Source organism: Athene cunicularia, assembly GCF_003259725.1.
Source record: "Athene cunicularia isolate RWA chromosome 2 unlocalized genomic scaffold, athCun1 chr2_part1, whole genome shotgun sequence".
In the NCBI taxonomy this organism is placed as follows: domain Eukaryota; kingdom Metazoa; phylum Chordata; class Aves; order Strigiformes; family Strigidae; genus Athene; species Athene cunicularia.
The window spans coordinates 124,659,263-124,673,689 of NW_020799095.1; the positions used below are offsets into that span (position 1 = coordinate 124,659,263).

Here is a 14,427-nt window from a genome sequence, read left to right on the forward strand (position 1 = left end):
GATGTGTATAAGAGACAAGGAATGAGCACTCTGATGTTTGTTGACCCACTGTCAGTAAATTTGGGATTGGGGGACTTTTTTTTTCTTTTTTTTCTTTCTAGGTAGGATGTTTATCTTAAGCTTTTGAGGTAAGAATAAGATACTCATGGTGCTTGATGTTTCTGAGATATCAAAATATTTAATTTAAATGTCTCAGCTTCAACTGTCAAAAACAACTGTTGTGCCTTCAATAAAACCAACCAACCAACCAACCAACCAACCAACCAACCAACCAACCAAAATTCAACCAACCTGTGAATTGATTCAGAGGCAAATAATGCTGACAAATGAGGGCAAAAATTCTCTGACATGTAAACAAAATACTTTCCTAAATGAGATTAACTCCTCTCTGATATAACGTAATTGATTTTAATATTCAGTACTAGTGGCCTGGTTATATTTATTCTATTTAAATAAATCAGAATTAGCTCCACAGATTTTGCTAGCCTAAAGTTTATAAGCATCAAGCCAACCTCCGAGTACCAGTATAGAAACAAGGACAACCAAACACCAAACGGAAGTAAACCAGATCCCTTTTCAGAGAAGGGTGATGGTGGCTTATAAAAAAGATCACAAGCTTTTTGCTGTAATTTATGGCTAGTAAAGAAACATCAGATTTAATTGAAATAAAACAACACTTTAAAGACTGATTTCAGTTTCCTCACATTAATATTTTTGCCAATGTAATTTTCACTGATTTTGGTGGAATCACTCCTCTTTTACCTCCCTGTATTTTGGTTGACACCAATAGACTGGATGACTTACTGGATTGGGTTTGGTTCACTCATTATTCTCCAGTCTTGCACAGAGAGAACAGACATCAGAATAGGAATCAAGCATAGATACAAAGCAGAAGTATGAGGTAGAGTAGGAAAGTGATGATCGAACAGGAAGGGGACACTGGTGTTTTCTAGGCTCTCACTGGGACACTGAAATCCTCCACAACAACTCAGGCCAGCCATTGGGTCTGTGTTAGGCTATGAATTTAAGCCTAACAGCTTAATCCTCAAATATTTAGATTCAACTGAAATTGAGCAATTGTCACGCATCACACTTTTCCTGGTGTGTAACTCTTCGAAAGTAAATAGCTTTAGTTTTACAAAACACTAATAGAATCATAATCATTTAGGTTGGAAAAGATCTTTAAGATCATTGAGTCCAACCTAGCACTGCCAAGTGTACCACTAAACTATGTCCTGAAGCGACACATCTACACATCCTTTAAATATCTCCAGGGATGGTGACAACCACTTCTCTGGGTATTCTGTTCCAGTGTTTGACAACGCTTTCAGTGAAAAAAAAATTTCCTAATATTAAATCTAAACCTCCTCTGGCACAACTTGAGGCCATTTCCTCTTGTCTTATCACTTGGGAGGAGATTGGGAGGAGAGCCACACCCACCTCACTACAACCTGCTCTTAAGTAGTTGTAAAGCATGATATAGTCCCCCCTTGGCCTTCTTTCTCAAGGATAAACAACCCCAATTCCCTCAGCCACTCTTCGTAAGACTTGTGCTCTAGACCCTTCACCAGCTTTGTTGACTTTTAGATGCACTGCAGCACCTCGATGTCTGTCTTGTAGTGAGGGCCTCAAAACTGAACACAGTATCTGAGGTGCGGCCTCACCAGTGCCGAGTACAGGGGAACAATCACTTCCCTGTCCTGCTGCCCACGCTATCTCTGATACAAGCCAGGATGCTGTTGGCCACCTGGGCACAATGCCTGATCATATTTATACAGCTGTTGGCCAACACCCCCAGGTCCTTTTCCACCAGGCAGATCTCCAGCCACTCTTCCTCAAGCCTGTAGCATTGCGTGGGGTTGTTGTGATCCAAGTGTGGGAGCCAGCAATTAGCCATGTTAAGTCTCATACAATTGGCCTCTGCTCATCACTCCAGCCTGTCCAGATTCCTCTGTAGAACCTTCCTAGCCTCAAGCAGATCAACACTCCAGCCCAACTTGGCATAGTCTGCAAACCTACTGAGGCACCCTCGATACCCTTGTCCAGATCATTGTTAAAGGTATTAAACAGAAATGGCCCAGATACTGAGCCCTGGGGAAAACCATTTGTGACAGACACCAACTGGATTTAACTCCATTCACCTGCACTCTTTGGGCCTGGCCATCCAGTCAGTCTTTTACTCAGTGAAGCATAGACCCATCTAAGCCAAGAGCAGTCAGTTTCTCCAGGAGAATGCTGTGGGAAATGGTGCCAAAGGCCTGGCTAAAGTCAAGGTAGACAACATCCACAGCCTTCCTTCATCCACTATACAGGTCACCTTGTCACAGAAGATCAGGTTAGTCAGGCAGGACTTGTTCATTTCACAGGCTTTATCAGTATGCTTGAGCCTCAATAATGCTGAATGAAAAACCCTCAGAGGAAAGATTTTTCTGTCAAAAGTCTTCAGGCAAATAAGAGGGGTAAACATTGAAAAGCCAAAAGGTTGTTATTTTTCCATATAAAAAGACACAAATTTAAAATCTTTTTTTTTTTTTATTTTTTATTTTTTCAATACAAATTGCAGAGCCACTGCAGTTAGTGACCCAATTATTCCAAAAGGTCTGAATTTTTTGAGGAAAATATAGATGTGTTACTAAGAAGATTTTCTGCATGATTAATGCCAAAACATGAAAGGCAGATTGAATTTATCTGTACATAGGCATTTATGGACCTTGGAAAGGGAAGTTATTTAGAAGGTGATAGAACTGTAATTGCCATTTCAACAAAAGAGCAATCAGTGAAGAATAAAACAAGCTCAGTCTGCCAAAATGAAGATTTGGAAGTTAATCACATGCCATCTTGGCCAGCCTGTTATGCTGATACGTGTATCTGGAGTTTCCAAATTGTTGTTGCTATTGATTTCTAAAAGTACACTGCAGTTTTATAATGTCCTTCAAAAAGAGTAAGTTGTGTTCCAGTCCCAGTAAACAGAGAATCAAAAGGCTAAATTCTTCTCTGCTTCCTCTTCGCAGGGTTATACTAATCTCTTCTCAGCTATTAGATGATTCTGCACCATTTGCAGACCACAATGTAACTCCAAGTCCACCATCATGCTTTGTAATTTTTATTTTTAAAGGAATGTCTCTTGAAATATTCATAAACCAAAAATGTTATGTACTACTATGCACTTTGCATTCCAATAAGTATTATGCAGGAAAATACTAAGCAAAATCTGTTTAGGATAGGACCAGCTTTTTTTGTCATTTCCATCTGGATCACATTCCCAAAGCAAATCTTTCACAGGTACAGTCTTTTGCAGGTAACTCTACATCCTCTATGTTTAATTGACTGTCTTAATTCAGTACACGCTTGTCACCATTTAAGTATCTGTTGTGCATCACCATTACTCTCATCCCTCTCCTTCTTTCTATGGTTTACTCCGAGCTTTCCAACTGCTTCCTCCAGCAAGCTCTCCTCCCCATTCCATTTCTATTAATTTGCTTTTTACCTCGCTCCACCTGGTCTTTATGTTGAGTAAAACTTCTGCCTTCAAGTAACTGAAAAATCTGCTGTTGATTAGATAGGACACTTCTGATCTCATTATCATCATTTCATATCATTTCTTTTTCCTGCATGGGTGCAATTTGATTTTTGATACTATTCTAAACTCTAATTTGGCAATACTGGGAAAGTTTAGCATGTGCTTTCTGTGTAATTAGTTTAAGGTAGTTCTCCTAGTAAGCTCCTACTTTCATATATTTTAAAAAAATACTACTTAAGTGTGGACATAGTGAGTGACCTCAGGATACAAGTTCTAGTAGTTCCTAAGGTGTGTGTTCAAACCCACATCCTTGACATTGGTAGGACAGGAATTATTGCTTTCAGTATTAATACTAATGGGGCCACCACCTCACACTGGGAAATTCCTACTCGTCACATCAAGCAGAGGATAATTCAGTATGAATATTATTCTAAAACTCCTTGACAGCACCTTGCATCCTGAAATCATCTCCACCGTAGCATTTAGAATAATAAAGGATGATCCTTACCATTGATCCTTCTAGGATTCAATTAGACTTGCTTCTCATGGAACAGGTCTAATCCCAAGAAGCAGAAAACACCTAGTGCTCTCCAATGAGTCATACCTCTGGGAATTCGCTATGAATATCCATTCATATCCAGGGTTAAAGGAAAGTGAGACATTTTCCCCTTTGCTGTATTTGGCACTGGATCCCAACAAGATGTTGAGTTGCTCTCAAGGCACACTGGTACAATCTGAGGGAACTCTGTGGACAGCATCAGCGAGGCCTTACTGCATTTTATCATGCACTTTATCAGTCAAGAGAGAACATGAAATGGAGTGTTGACGGTGGGAGCACGGCTTCACCGTGGGGTAGCCTTGTGAGTGCATTCTGGGTAAAGGCTTCACAGCAACGAGTTCTGCAAAAGCACCACCTTCCCACTTTGCCACCTCTTCTACATTCTTGTACCTGGAGATCCTCCAGCCCACCCCACACTTTGCAGAAGGTCCAATGCCTCCAGCTTCAGACCCCTCCCATTGTCATCAGAAACTACACTACTAGGCCCTGAGTCTTCTCCTACTGCTATAAAGGACCTTGTAGAGGAAGATTTTGCTGCAAAAAGCAGTTGACTAGAGGGAAAACCCACAGAGCAAAGTGAGGTGAACAGATCCACCTCTTTCCATCCTTGCTGCCCTCAAAGCCCCTCTCAGCAAAACTCAAATGACCATGGTGACTCTAATCCCAAAACCATACCTAACCATCACCTCAACAACAGCATGTCCTCACTGGCACTCTCCAAATATTAGACCCTGTCTCCACCACTACACCCAATAGTATTCATCTCAGATCTGCCTATACAGGACTCTGAGAAAGATATGCCTGTCTAAGGAAAAAAATCAGTATTTGATAGGGCTATCAGACTCTTCCTGCTGATTTTCCAAGTGAAATAGAACAATTTAATACAAAGGAGATAGAAGTTTGTTTTTACTGATGAGTAAAACAGCCATTCTCACATGTACTCACATAAGTACTCACACTTCAAAGCAATTAAACTGTTCACTGAACAGAAAAACAATCCTGTAGTGTTTTCAGCAATTAAAGTGTGATTTACAGAAGTACAGAAGATAATAATCAGGTTTTATTATCTAAAGAAGGGTTTAAAGATGGTGCCACTGTTTCCTTTAATTATTCTTTATTAATATTTACCAAAATGTATAACTCTTCCTATTTCTTATATTCAGTTAATATTCTATCACTAGCTCATTATAAAAAGTTTTCTTTAGTGCCATGTTGTCTGTCATGTTTTACAAGTGTTACAAATGACAGCAGCAAACCCATAATACACACTCACGTTCCCCTGTTAACAGCTACTGAACTGAGCATTCACATATCGCATGGGGGCATTATACTAAATCACCTGTATAACCATGTTACTTAATCAGAGTTTTCATGCTTTAAATCAAGGGACAAAGCACAAGGTGTATCTCAAATGAACACTGCTGTGAAGTTAATGTGATAGCTCATACAGATTCAAGGTTTCTTGGTAAGCCTGCTTTTTCGCTTGTGGTTTTCCGTTCATGATGATGAATGCTGTGTAAAAGACAATAGAAGCGCATGCCCCCATGGTACCTTGCAAACATAAATTACTGGGTTTTGCACTCAGTGTGAGCTGCCCGTTTAAGAGAAAGGGAAGATATTGTCTTGAGTTTGACACAGAGAATAAACAGAATGGCAATTTGCACTACTCTTTCTGTAGTGCATCCTGACTTTTCTCATTTTAGGGAATTATCTAGATCAATAATGGTTAACCAAGATTTTGTGTATTTAAAAAAAAAAAAAAAAAGTCTGTTCTGCACACAGATTCAGTTTTCTACTTCCTTGGCTGTCCAGAAAGTACATTCCATAATCAGAAAAAGTTATTAGAAATGAAACAGAGTTTGCCATCCTAAAGGGCACAATAGTGACATTCATGGACCTGGGTTCAGTATTCTCAGTTGTGCAGTTAACAATATAGGAGTGAGCATCAGATGCAATCAAAGCAATCACACTACAACTGCAGTTTGAGGTAGTGAAAGTAGGAGAGCCAGGGTTGTGAGTGAAAGGACAGTGCAGCAGCTGCATTTTAATGGGGCTTGCAGTTGTTTTGTAGAAAGAGGTGTATGGCAGTCACATAACCCACTGCCAAAGCCTAGTCAGACAGCAGCATCACCCTGGGAAGGTGTCAGGCATCAAGCCTCCTACTCAATAGGAGCCTGACAGAAGTAGAAATGCGATTTTACCTGAAACCAAGCAGTGGTCAGAATTAGCTTCAGTTGACTCCCTTACAGCTGCTAAACACAGGACTCCAGTCCTGAGAATGGGTTTGTCTAACAAGGAAAAAGAGACAGGAGAGCAAGAGGAAGAATATTTGAGGCTTTGAGTTTCAAGCTCATTTGTATATATGCACCGTCATCTATCCATCCACTCTTTAGCTGTATTTTGGGGGGAATTTTAAGATTAATGTTATCAAGAAAGTCATTCAGCACAGTTGATTGCTTAAAAACACATATATTTTGTCAGATTAACATCTTGCATGTACTTGTTGGATGCTCTTATTGCATAGAATTATTGTGTGGTAAACCATACAGTAAATTCTATAACGTCCTTATTCTGCGGGGTATTTCTCTAAACCAAAAGGAAAGATGTTAATCATGTATATCTTTTGTGTCATTTAGTCATGGTGCATTACTAATACTCCCTTCCAAGGACATATGCTGAATTTACGCTCTCAAATAGTAAGATTTATTCCTGCACATCTAGGTCTGGAAGATGAGCATGGTAAAGAAAGTCTAGCACACTTTTACCATAAACTCTGTGAGAAGGAAACTAGGTATTTATGGGGAACAAGGATCAACCCCTGGTTTTTACCCTTTTTCAGAACTGTAAGGAAGAAGAAATAAATATACAAGAGCAGGGAAGAGGCTGAGCTCTGCTTGGACAGCTACCAGAGATCAAAACTCATGCCTACCACAGATAAATAAAATCCACCTGAACTAGTTTAGAAAAGGCAGTAGCATCCCCCCCACCCTCCTACCCCCACCCCGTCACAGAAGTGGTGGTCACCATTACAGCTTCCAGCTGCCTGGAGAGGCTGGCGAGAGGGCATGTGGCCCACCTCATTCTAAAAAAAATCGTGTCTGCAGGTCTCTACCATATATTGAAATTGCTTTCTCAGAAAGGCTTTTAGGAAAAATACAGGGCGCAAACTACTCCTACTGCATCATGCTTCGTGACTATGAAGCACAGAGCTTAGAGGAATTGATCATCTGGCAGGTGATCTGATGGCCAGACTGTCCCCCCTTTACATGCAGGACATTCTTAAAGATCTAGAGATGTAAAGACTGGAATTATCTAGGCTTTGAAGGGACATAAGTGATAAAACCATTAAACCACTAAAAGACAAGATGGAAAGCTCTGGAGATTTTTACTGAATTTTATCTGATTTACTCCATCATTTTTAGTGATTATCATTTGGGACCCATTAAGTAGAGCTGCACTTTCATTTAGTGAGGTGTTTAATATTTAATGTTGGCTTTCCAAAGTTATATACATTGTAATAGTGTAAAGTTAAAATTAATTGAATCTAGTATAATTTGAGTCTGGTAAAAATGCTGGAAGGATCATACTGGAACTATAATAACAGTAGCAATATCATTTCTGGAAGACTGAAATACAGTGTTATGCCTAAGAAGACCGTTTCCAATAGCTCATGTTCAAAAAGCCAGCAAGATAGGGAAAAAACAGCAGAAATAATTTCAGGTGGAAAATGAACCAATAAATTGTCCATAACCCATCTCCAGATTTTTTTTTTATTTTTTTTTTTTCTGAGATTATGATGGCAATTAGGACAGTATATACTGTTTCTTTGATATTGCCTATGACTGCCAAGACTATATGCTCAGTTGGAATATTCAGTTCTTAAAATGCATTATGTTCAAATCACACTTTCTGAAGTGGTTTTCTGTTAGAACTACATCAAATGAAAGCCATATTGCTAGCTTAAATGTAATTCAGTTCATCCTTGTTGTGTCAGGATGTTTTTTATATATATAACAGGAGGGAAATGAAAAGATTAAAAAGAACATTAGTCATCATGAGGTTTTTTAATATCATCAGCACTACCATAAAGCTAGCTGATAAACTGCATACTATTCAGAGAAAAGAAATAGAATAAAATTAGTATTGCATTATACTAGATAAATCATAGCCCTGGGTTACTGTCATTCTATGGAAAAGAAAAAGTTGACTATTTCAGATTTAAAAGTTTCTTCTCAGTCTTTAAGATTATTTGCCCTAAGAGGCAAATAACAAGACCATGTACTGAAGGAAGAACACAAGATTTTGGACTGGTGGAGTTGGTAAATTTTTTATCATTGTTTCTAAATAACAGCAAAGCACCATTGAAGACTTGGATCCAGATGGTTAGCAGTAACGGTTCTTAATAGTAGCATAATGAAGCATTTTAGTGCTGGTGACAGGTAAATGCTTGAAAGGTTTATGGCAGGCAAAAAGCTTCAATAAATAACTTGAAAATCTGTCTCTGTTCTTACTTGCATAATTATTGCTTTTTATAATGGCATAATGGAACAGCAAAGCATAGGTGAAAAAAAGCCTAGAAAAGAGGAACTCCTTCCAGAGCTAATAGGATGTACAGTGGTATTTTTTTACTTCTTGTAAAATGAATAACTATTTAACAATCATTAGGCCTTTCTCAAACTTAAGGGGAGGATTTAAAAAATTTTTTCATACTTTAGCTTTTTCAGCTAAATCTGTCCAGGGATCAGGAGCTAAAAATAGAGGTGATGAAGTTTTTTCTCTATGCAAGCAGAGAATAATAGTTTCAGGATATTTTAACTGAAAGAAGTAGGATCCCTCTAGGATCTCTCACATGAGCTTTTCTCCCTAATCCTGGTTACCTGTGAAGAATACAATCAGAAATCTGGTGCTCCCTTTGCAATGAGGGGGAGATGTGATAGCTGAATGCTTTAAAGGGCAGAGGCCAGTCCTGCAGGGACTCTGACGTTTCTAATAAAACATTTTGCATTGGAAAACAGACTTTCAATAAATGGAAATTTTAACAGAAAGTGTCCTTTATTTTCTGGGAAGGAAAAAGACACACTTAAAATTCACTGAAGGAGGGGGAACTTGGCTGAAAAGAACATGTAAAATTTTTTTCAGATTTTGATCAGAAGTGCACCAGGTTTTCTCAGTTGCTTTCAGTTTCAGTTATAGAAAATGATACAATCAAAAAAAAAAAAAAAAAGTGAAGAAGAAATTGGCTGAAAGATATTTTTCCTGTCAAAAGTAAAAAAAAAAAAAATCTTAGGTTTAAATTTCACTTAAAAAAAGAAACCATCTACTTCTGTTAACATTTTCTTCTGTCAGTTTTCCAAACAGATGTGATTGGGAAAGTGTCAGTTTTTCTGTGGGTAGGTGAAGCTGGTAAGATTTATGCTCCCCTGCCGCATCACTGAATACACGGTTGAAGCTGATAGCATTAATGGGTTGCATAGCAGGACTCTTGGATTTTTAGATACAGCCTACTGGAAGAATGCCCCCAAAAAGTCTTGGCTGACACTAGATTTTTGCTGTTTCATGCTGTGACTAGTAAAGCAACAAAAGAAATCAAAGGATATGCAATTAATGCTTCTGGCATGTACACAAGAACAACAATAAAATAGACAATGTCAAAAGGGAAGCCACTGAGGAAAGAACCATTAATCTGGTGACTATAAGCATCGTTGAAAGCACACAGTCAATATAAATGGTCTGGAATAAGGTATATAAATAGTGCAATGGGACTGAAGCAAAGAATCCTACATCCAGTTTATTTAGATTGAATGTTATTATGCAAATAAAGCATTTAATTGCAAAGCAGCTAAGATACATTCTTCTATTTTCTGCTGCTAAAATAGAAATTATTCAGCAGTTGTTCACATAGCCTTTACTGAGGGGAAATATACTTCAACCTCTATAGTTCTTGCTTGATTCAGCCTGGTTATCTCAGGCCATGCAGTCTAATTTAGGAGTGTTGCAGTCCTGATTGTCTCCTGCTGCAGGTACATGACTTTTCTTTTAGCACTCAAAGGTTTAAGGTGGAAAAGCCTGATAGATATCAATATTTGATTGATCCATGAAAAAGTCAAGTCATAGTCCTCTTCCCTCTTTTCTCCAGTTGTCTTGGCTTCCTTTTGAGGTTCTGCTGGAGGAAATTCTGTGCCTTCATACTAAAGTGAACATTTCATTTCTCAGTTTCTACAGATCAAGTGATGAGATGTCATGTGGAAACCCCCTGAAGGCTGAGAAGATAAACTCTGATTCCCCCCTCAGAAAATTGTGAACTGCGGTTTCTTACTGGCTAGAAACACATTTGATTCAATTTGTATGAAAACTCAGTTTACTTATTAAAATGGACGTTATTGTTCAAATATTAGAAATTCCATTTCTTATATGTTCTAAGCTGTACAATTGTCAGATTTTTATGGTTTAGATTGTAAATGTGTTTTTCTCTGGCTAATTATTGGTATTATTTTTTTAATTTTGATGTCTTAAAGGCCAATGTACTGTATCATAATAATATGAAGGACATATTTAACAGGTGTGGTAAACACTGTATACAAATGTATATTTCTAAAAGCTATTTTTATGATTAGCATGTTTTACTGTTTTACCATATTTAGAGTCAGGTGATATTGCACTCATTTGTTTACAGCTTAACTCAAACATGATCACAATTAAATACATTGTATGGTATTTTCCATTATTTTATTTATTATATTAATCACTGAAAGTAATTATGTTTACTAATAGGGATAGCTACTAAAAAATAAAAATGTCAAAATGAGAGAGCAATCCTTGATAACTCTAAATGGGGTCCTCCTGTAAATCCCTTTCTTTAGATAAGCACCCTCTGTGATGCCATTCACTAGACAGTTGTTACAGCTGTTCCTGCAAGTCTCTAAAGGCAGTTTGTTGTTAAGATATGGAAAGGTTATACAGCAGTCAGTCTACTGTCTAGCCAGGTAAACTACTTATAGACTGCCAATATCTGACAACCTGAGTTATCCTACTGATTACTTTTCGGTTTACTTTCTGGAAGTAGTCTTTCCATTCGTGAACCCCTAAAACCCTCCTAAAAGCTTGCAGTTGGAATCATTAATTATTACAAATGTTGTAGGGGGAAATCTCAGTATAGAATTTCTTAATAAATCATGTTTCCTTTCAAACAGAATGGATGTATTATTTCTCTTGTGTTACTGAGATATTAAGGGTATCAAAGCATATATGATATGGGCTCAAGGTCATCTTCTCTAATGAAGGTACCAACTTTTTCACCATCCCAAAGCTAGACCTCCTTAACATTGCAGATTACATGAAACAAGGAATAAATATTTATTTATCTACATCCTTATGTAAGATACACTCTTCTAGAAAGATACATATATTTAAAGTGTTTGCAGGGGAAAAAATATTTGATAGCTATGGCCTTCCAAGAGGAAGAGACATTAATTTAAGAAGTACCTTACATAGTCAAGTTGAGCTCAGACCCAGCTGTGTGACACTCTGCAGCACAGAGCCCTGATGTCCACTGAGATCCATGGCCATGGGCATTTGGTATCATTCAGCACAATAAAGATGAACCCTTGCCTTGCCCTTTCAATCATTCCCTGTAGGCTGAAAGCAAGAGAAAAATAAAGGTATCAGGGAGACTCTTTAATAGATCAGACTTTCAATTTCTATAAAAAACAGCAGTTTCTGAGATGATAGATGCACCTCAAACAGTGGGGGTATGAGGACATGGGAGCTCAAGGTCCCCAATCAGGTTTCCAGCATGTGTAACATCACCAAAGGACTGATATTCTTCAAACATTTGGAAGAAAAGCATATATTTGAATTTCATTATCTATTACTGAGTGGCAATTTACTTCACTAGGAGACTATGTCACATATCAGTTATTTTTGTGTATCTTATATTTAGCTTGTCTATTGTCTGTGGAGTTACATGGTTTACCTAAGTGCTGAGTAGTACCTAGCTACTTAATTAAGGAAAGAATAGTATAAGTAGTTACACCTGAGCACGAAGAATCACAGCTTCAGAATCCACCAAGGCTGCCTCTTCCAGAAAAGTGCAGCAAAAAAACATTACTTCTGTGTAAGTAAAATGTTAGGTCAAGTCAAAAGGGTGAAATTTTTCTCCACTTTCTTTCTATTGGTATAGGTTATGATAATTTTTAATTGTAAAAATAAATAATTTTTTTAATGACATTTTGGGATCTATATCTTTGGCTGACAGTTACAAAAAAGAACTTTAAACCTTATCAGCTTAACAGTCATTTTGCCCATTTCAATTACGTAAAATGTTGGCTTACTTAAAAGATGCAGAATGTCATCCAAGGAGATCAGCTCTGATGTTGGTGTTAATAAACTGTGTATGAGAAACAGCTAGGTGTATCATCTCTTCACCACCTCCATTCCAAATGAGCTAATAACCACAGAAAGCACTCTATTAGATTTTTACAAACTCTTGCCAATTATTATGCTTAGATTATATATTCACAGAAATGATTGCACCATCATAATGTCAACACTGTTTCACACCACAGCTTAAGTCCTGAATATATTTTGAACACAAAAAGACATGAGGCACTACTTCGTTTGCAAGCCAGAAGCTTGTTGTGACATGCGGTTGATTACTAGCAAAGTTTTTTAATGGCATGTTTGCTTCAAATTACTACAGAGGATGCTGGTAGCTTCAACAGAGAGTGATAGTTCTCTACTTTTCATGTGTGCGGTATGCTCAGTGTTGTTTGCCATCACTACCTATATTTGTTTTACATAGGTTTTGTCAGTTGTGGGGTTTTTTTAACATTGCTCATCCCTTGCAATATAGAAGAAAAGGAAACATAAAGGATCTTGTCAATTGGTTTGGATAGTCAACAGTCTTATAAAATCCTTTATGGACAGTCCTGAATTAAACCAATTCATTTTCTACACAGATCTATACACTCTGTGTATTTCAGATATTTGTTTCAAACCTGTGCAGCTGCATGAATGGAAAATATTTACTAAAGCTTTAAAGTTTGGGTCAAGAAAAAATATTTTTACTTTTGTAAACTCTTGTATTAAATATTGTTGCAGTTCTTATTCATTTTCTCTGTAGATCCATTTTTAGTTCTGAAAAATCATTGTACTTAAACTATGTAGATAGCTACAATCTTGTAAGCCGTCATATTTTTAATAGGTGCCACTGCAAGTTAGAATGAATACATTCAGGGTTTGCCCATATAGAGCAGATTGATGGTTCATTAGTTTTCTTTAAAATGTTGTAACATAATTTTTACATGTCTGTAAATAAATATTTTCTCTGATTTATGCACTAATTCAGTTTTGTAATTTATTCTCTTAAAATGTGACTAAGAAAATTCCTAGGAAAAATATATTTCTCTCATGGAAAATTACCATTTAAAGCTCTTTGATACAACTGTGCTTCACAAACTTTTCAAGCAGAACAAACACACAGGTATCAGATTATGAAGTATATCTTACACTTATCAATTATATTTTAAGTAAGATGGAGAAAAATATGGTAAATACTTCTATCATTTTAATAGTTTAAGAAATTTAAGGACCAGTCCTGTGTTAAAAAATGACTGAGAAATGTGACAAACTTCCTAAAAAGAGGAAATTCTTCAGTGGTGTGAGAAAGAGGAGGCCCAGTGGTGATATTTCATTAAATTTGAGGAATGCATTTTCTTAATCTTGGAAGCTTCTAAGTTTCATGTGTCACTAAAGTAGCATGAATATAACTTATGAAAACTGCGTTAATAATAGCTCTAATTTTCTGTTCAGTATTCAATCACATTTTTCATTCATAGTTTATTATTCCATTCACAAGGTGCTGCTCGAGACAAAGTAAGGAAAATTGGTCCCCAAAGTCTATGAAAATGTTTATTAAATTATACTGGAATTGTTCAGAAGCAAGACTATTTTGAAATGTGTGTGATTTATATATGACATGTAATTTTCTACATTTTTAAACGTGTTGTATTGTTACGGCTATGCAAGATTTTGCTCAAGTTTGTGAACTTTATAAACAACCTTCTCCTATGCATGATACAGGGCCAATACTTCATTTGAAAAGAACCCTGATACAGATTAAATAGTAGCCACTTAAACTAATTTTTAATTCCTTTTTAGTGAAGAACATAGCCTGAGAACTTCAAAAGTTTCCAGTTCCTGTGTTCAGAAGAATCTTCAGTAGTTTAGAAAATTTAAATAAGGAATACATCTGTTTTCAGAGGAAAAAATGGTAATAAAGTAAGATAATTTCATTTTTCGTACTTGTTTGTCAAGATCTTATGTAATAAACATCATCAAAAAATTCATT

General features: G+C 36.9%; 1 protein-coding gene across 8 annotated transcripts in view; it reads left to right on the top strand.

Annotated features, from left to right (window-relative positions):
- The window catches only part of RALYL (RALY RNA binding protein like), a 396,410-nt gene extending 383,002 nt beyond the window's left edge, over positions 1-13,408 (top strand). For all 8 annotated transcript variants that reach the window (XM_026842123.1, XM_026842125.1, XM_026842126.1 and 5 more), the window contains one exon: positions 10,293-13,408. In XM_026842123.1, coding sequence (XP_026697924.1) covers positions 10,293-10,310 — 18 coding nt within the window. In that variant the 3' untranslated portion in view covers positions 10,311-13,408. The remainder of the gene's footprint in view (positions 1-10,292) is intronic.
- The last annotated feature ends 1,019 nt before the right edge of the window (positions 13,409-14,427 follow it).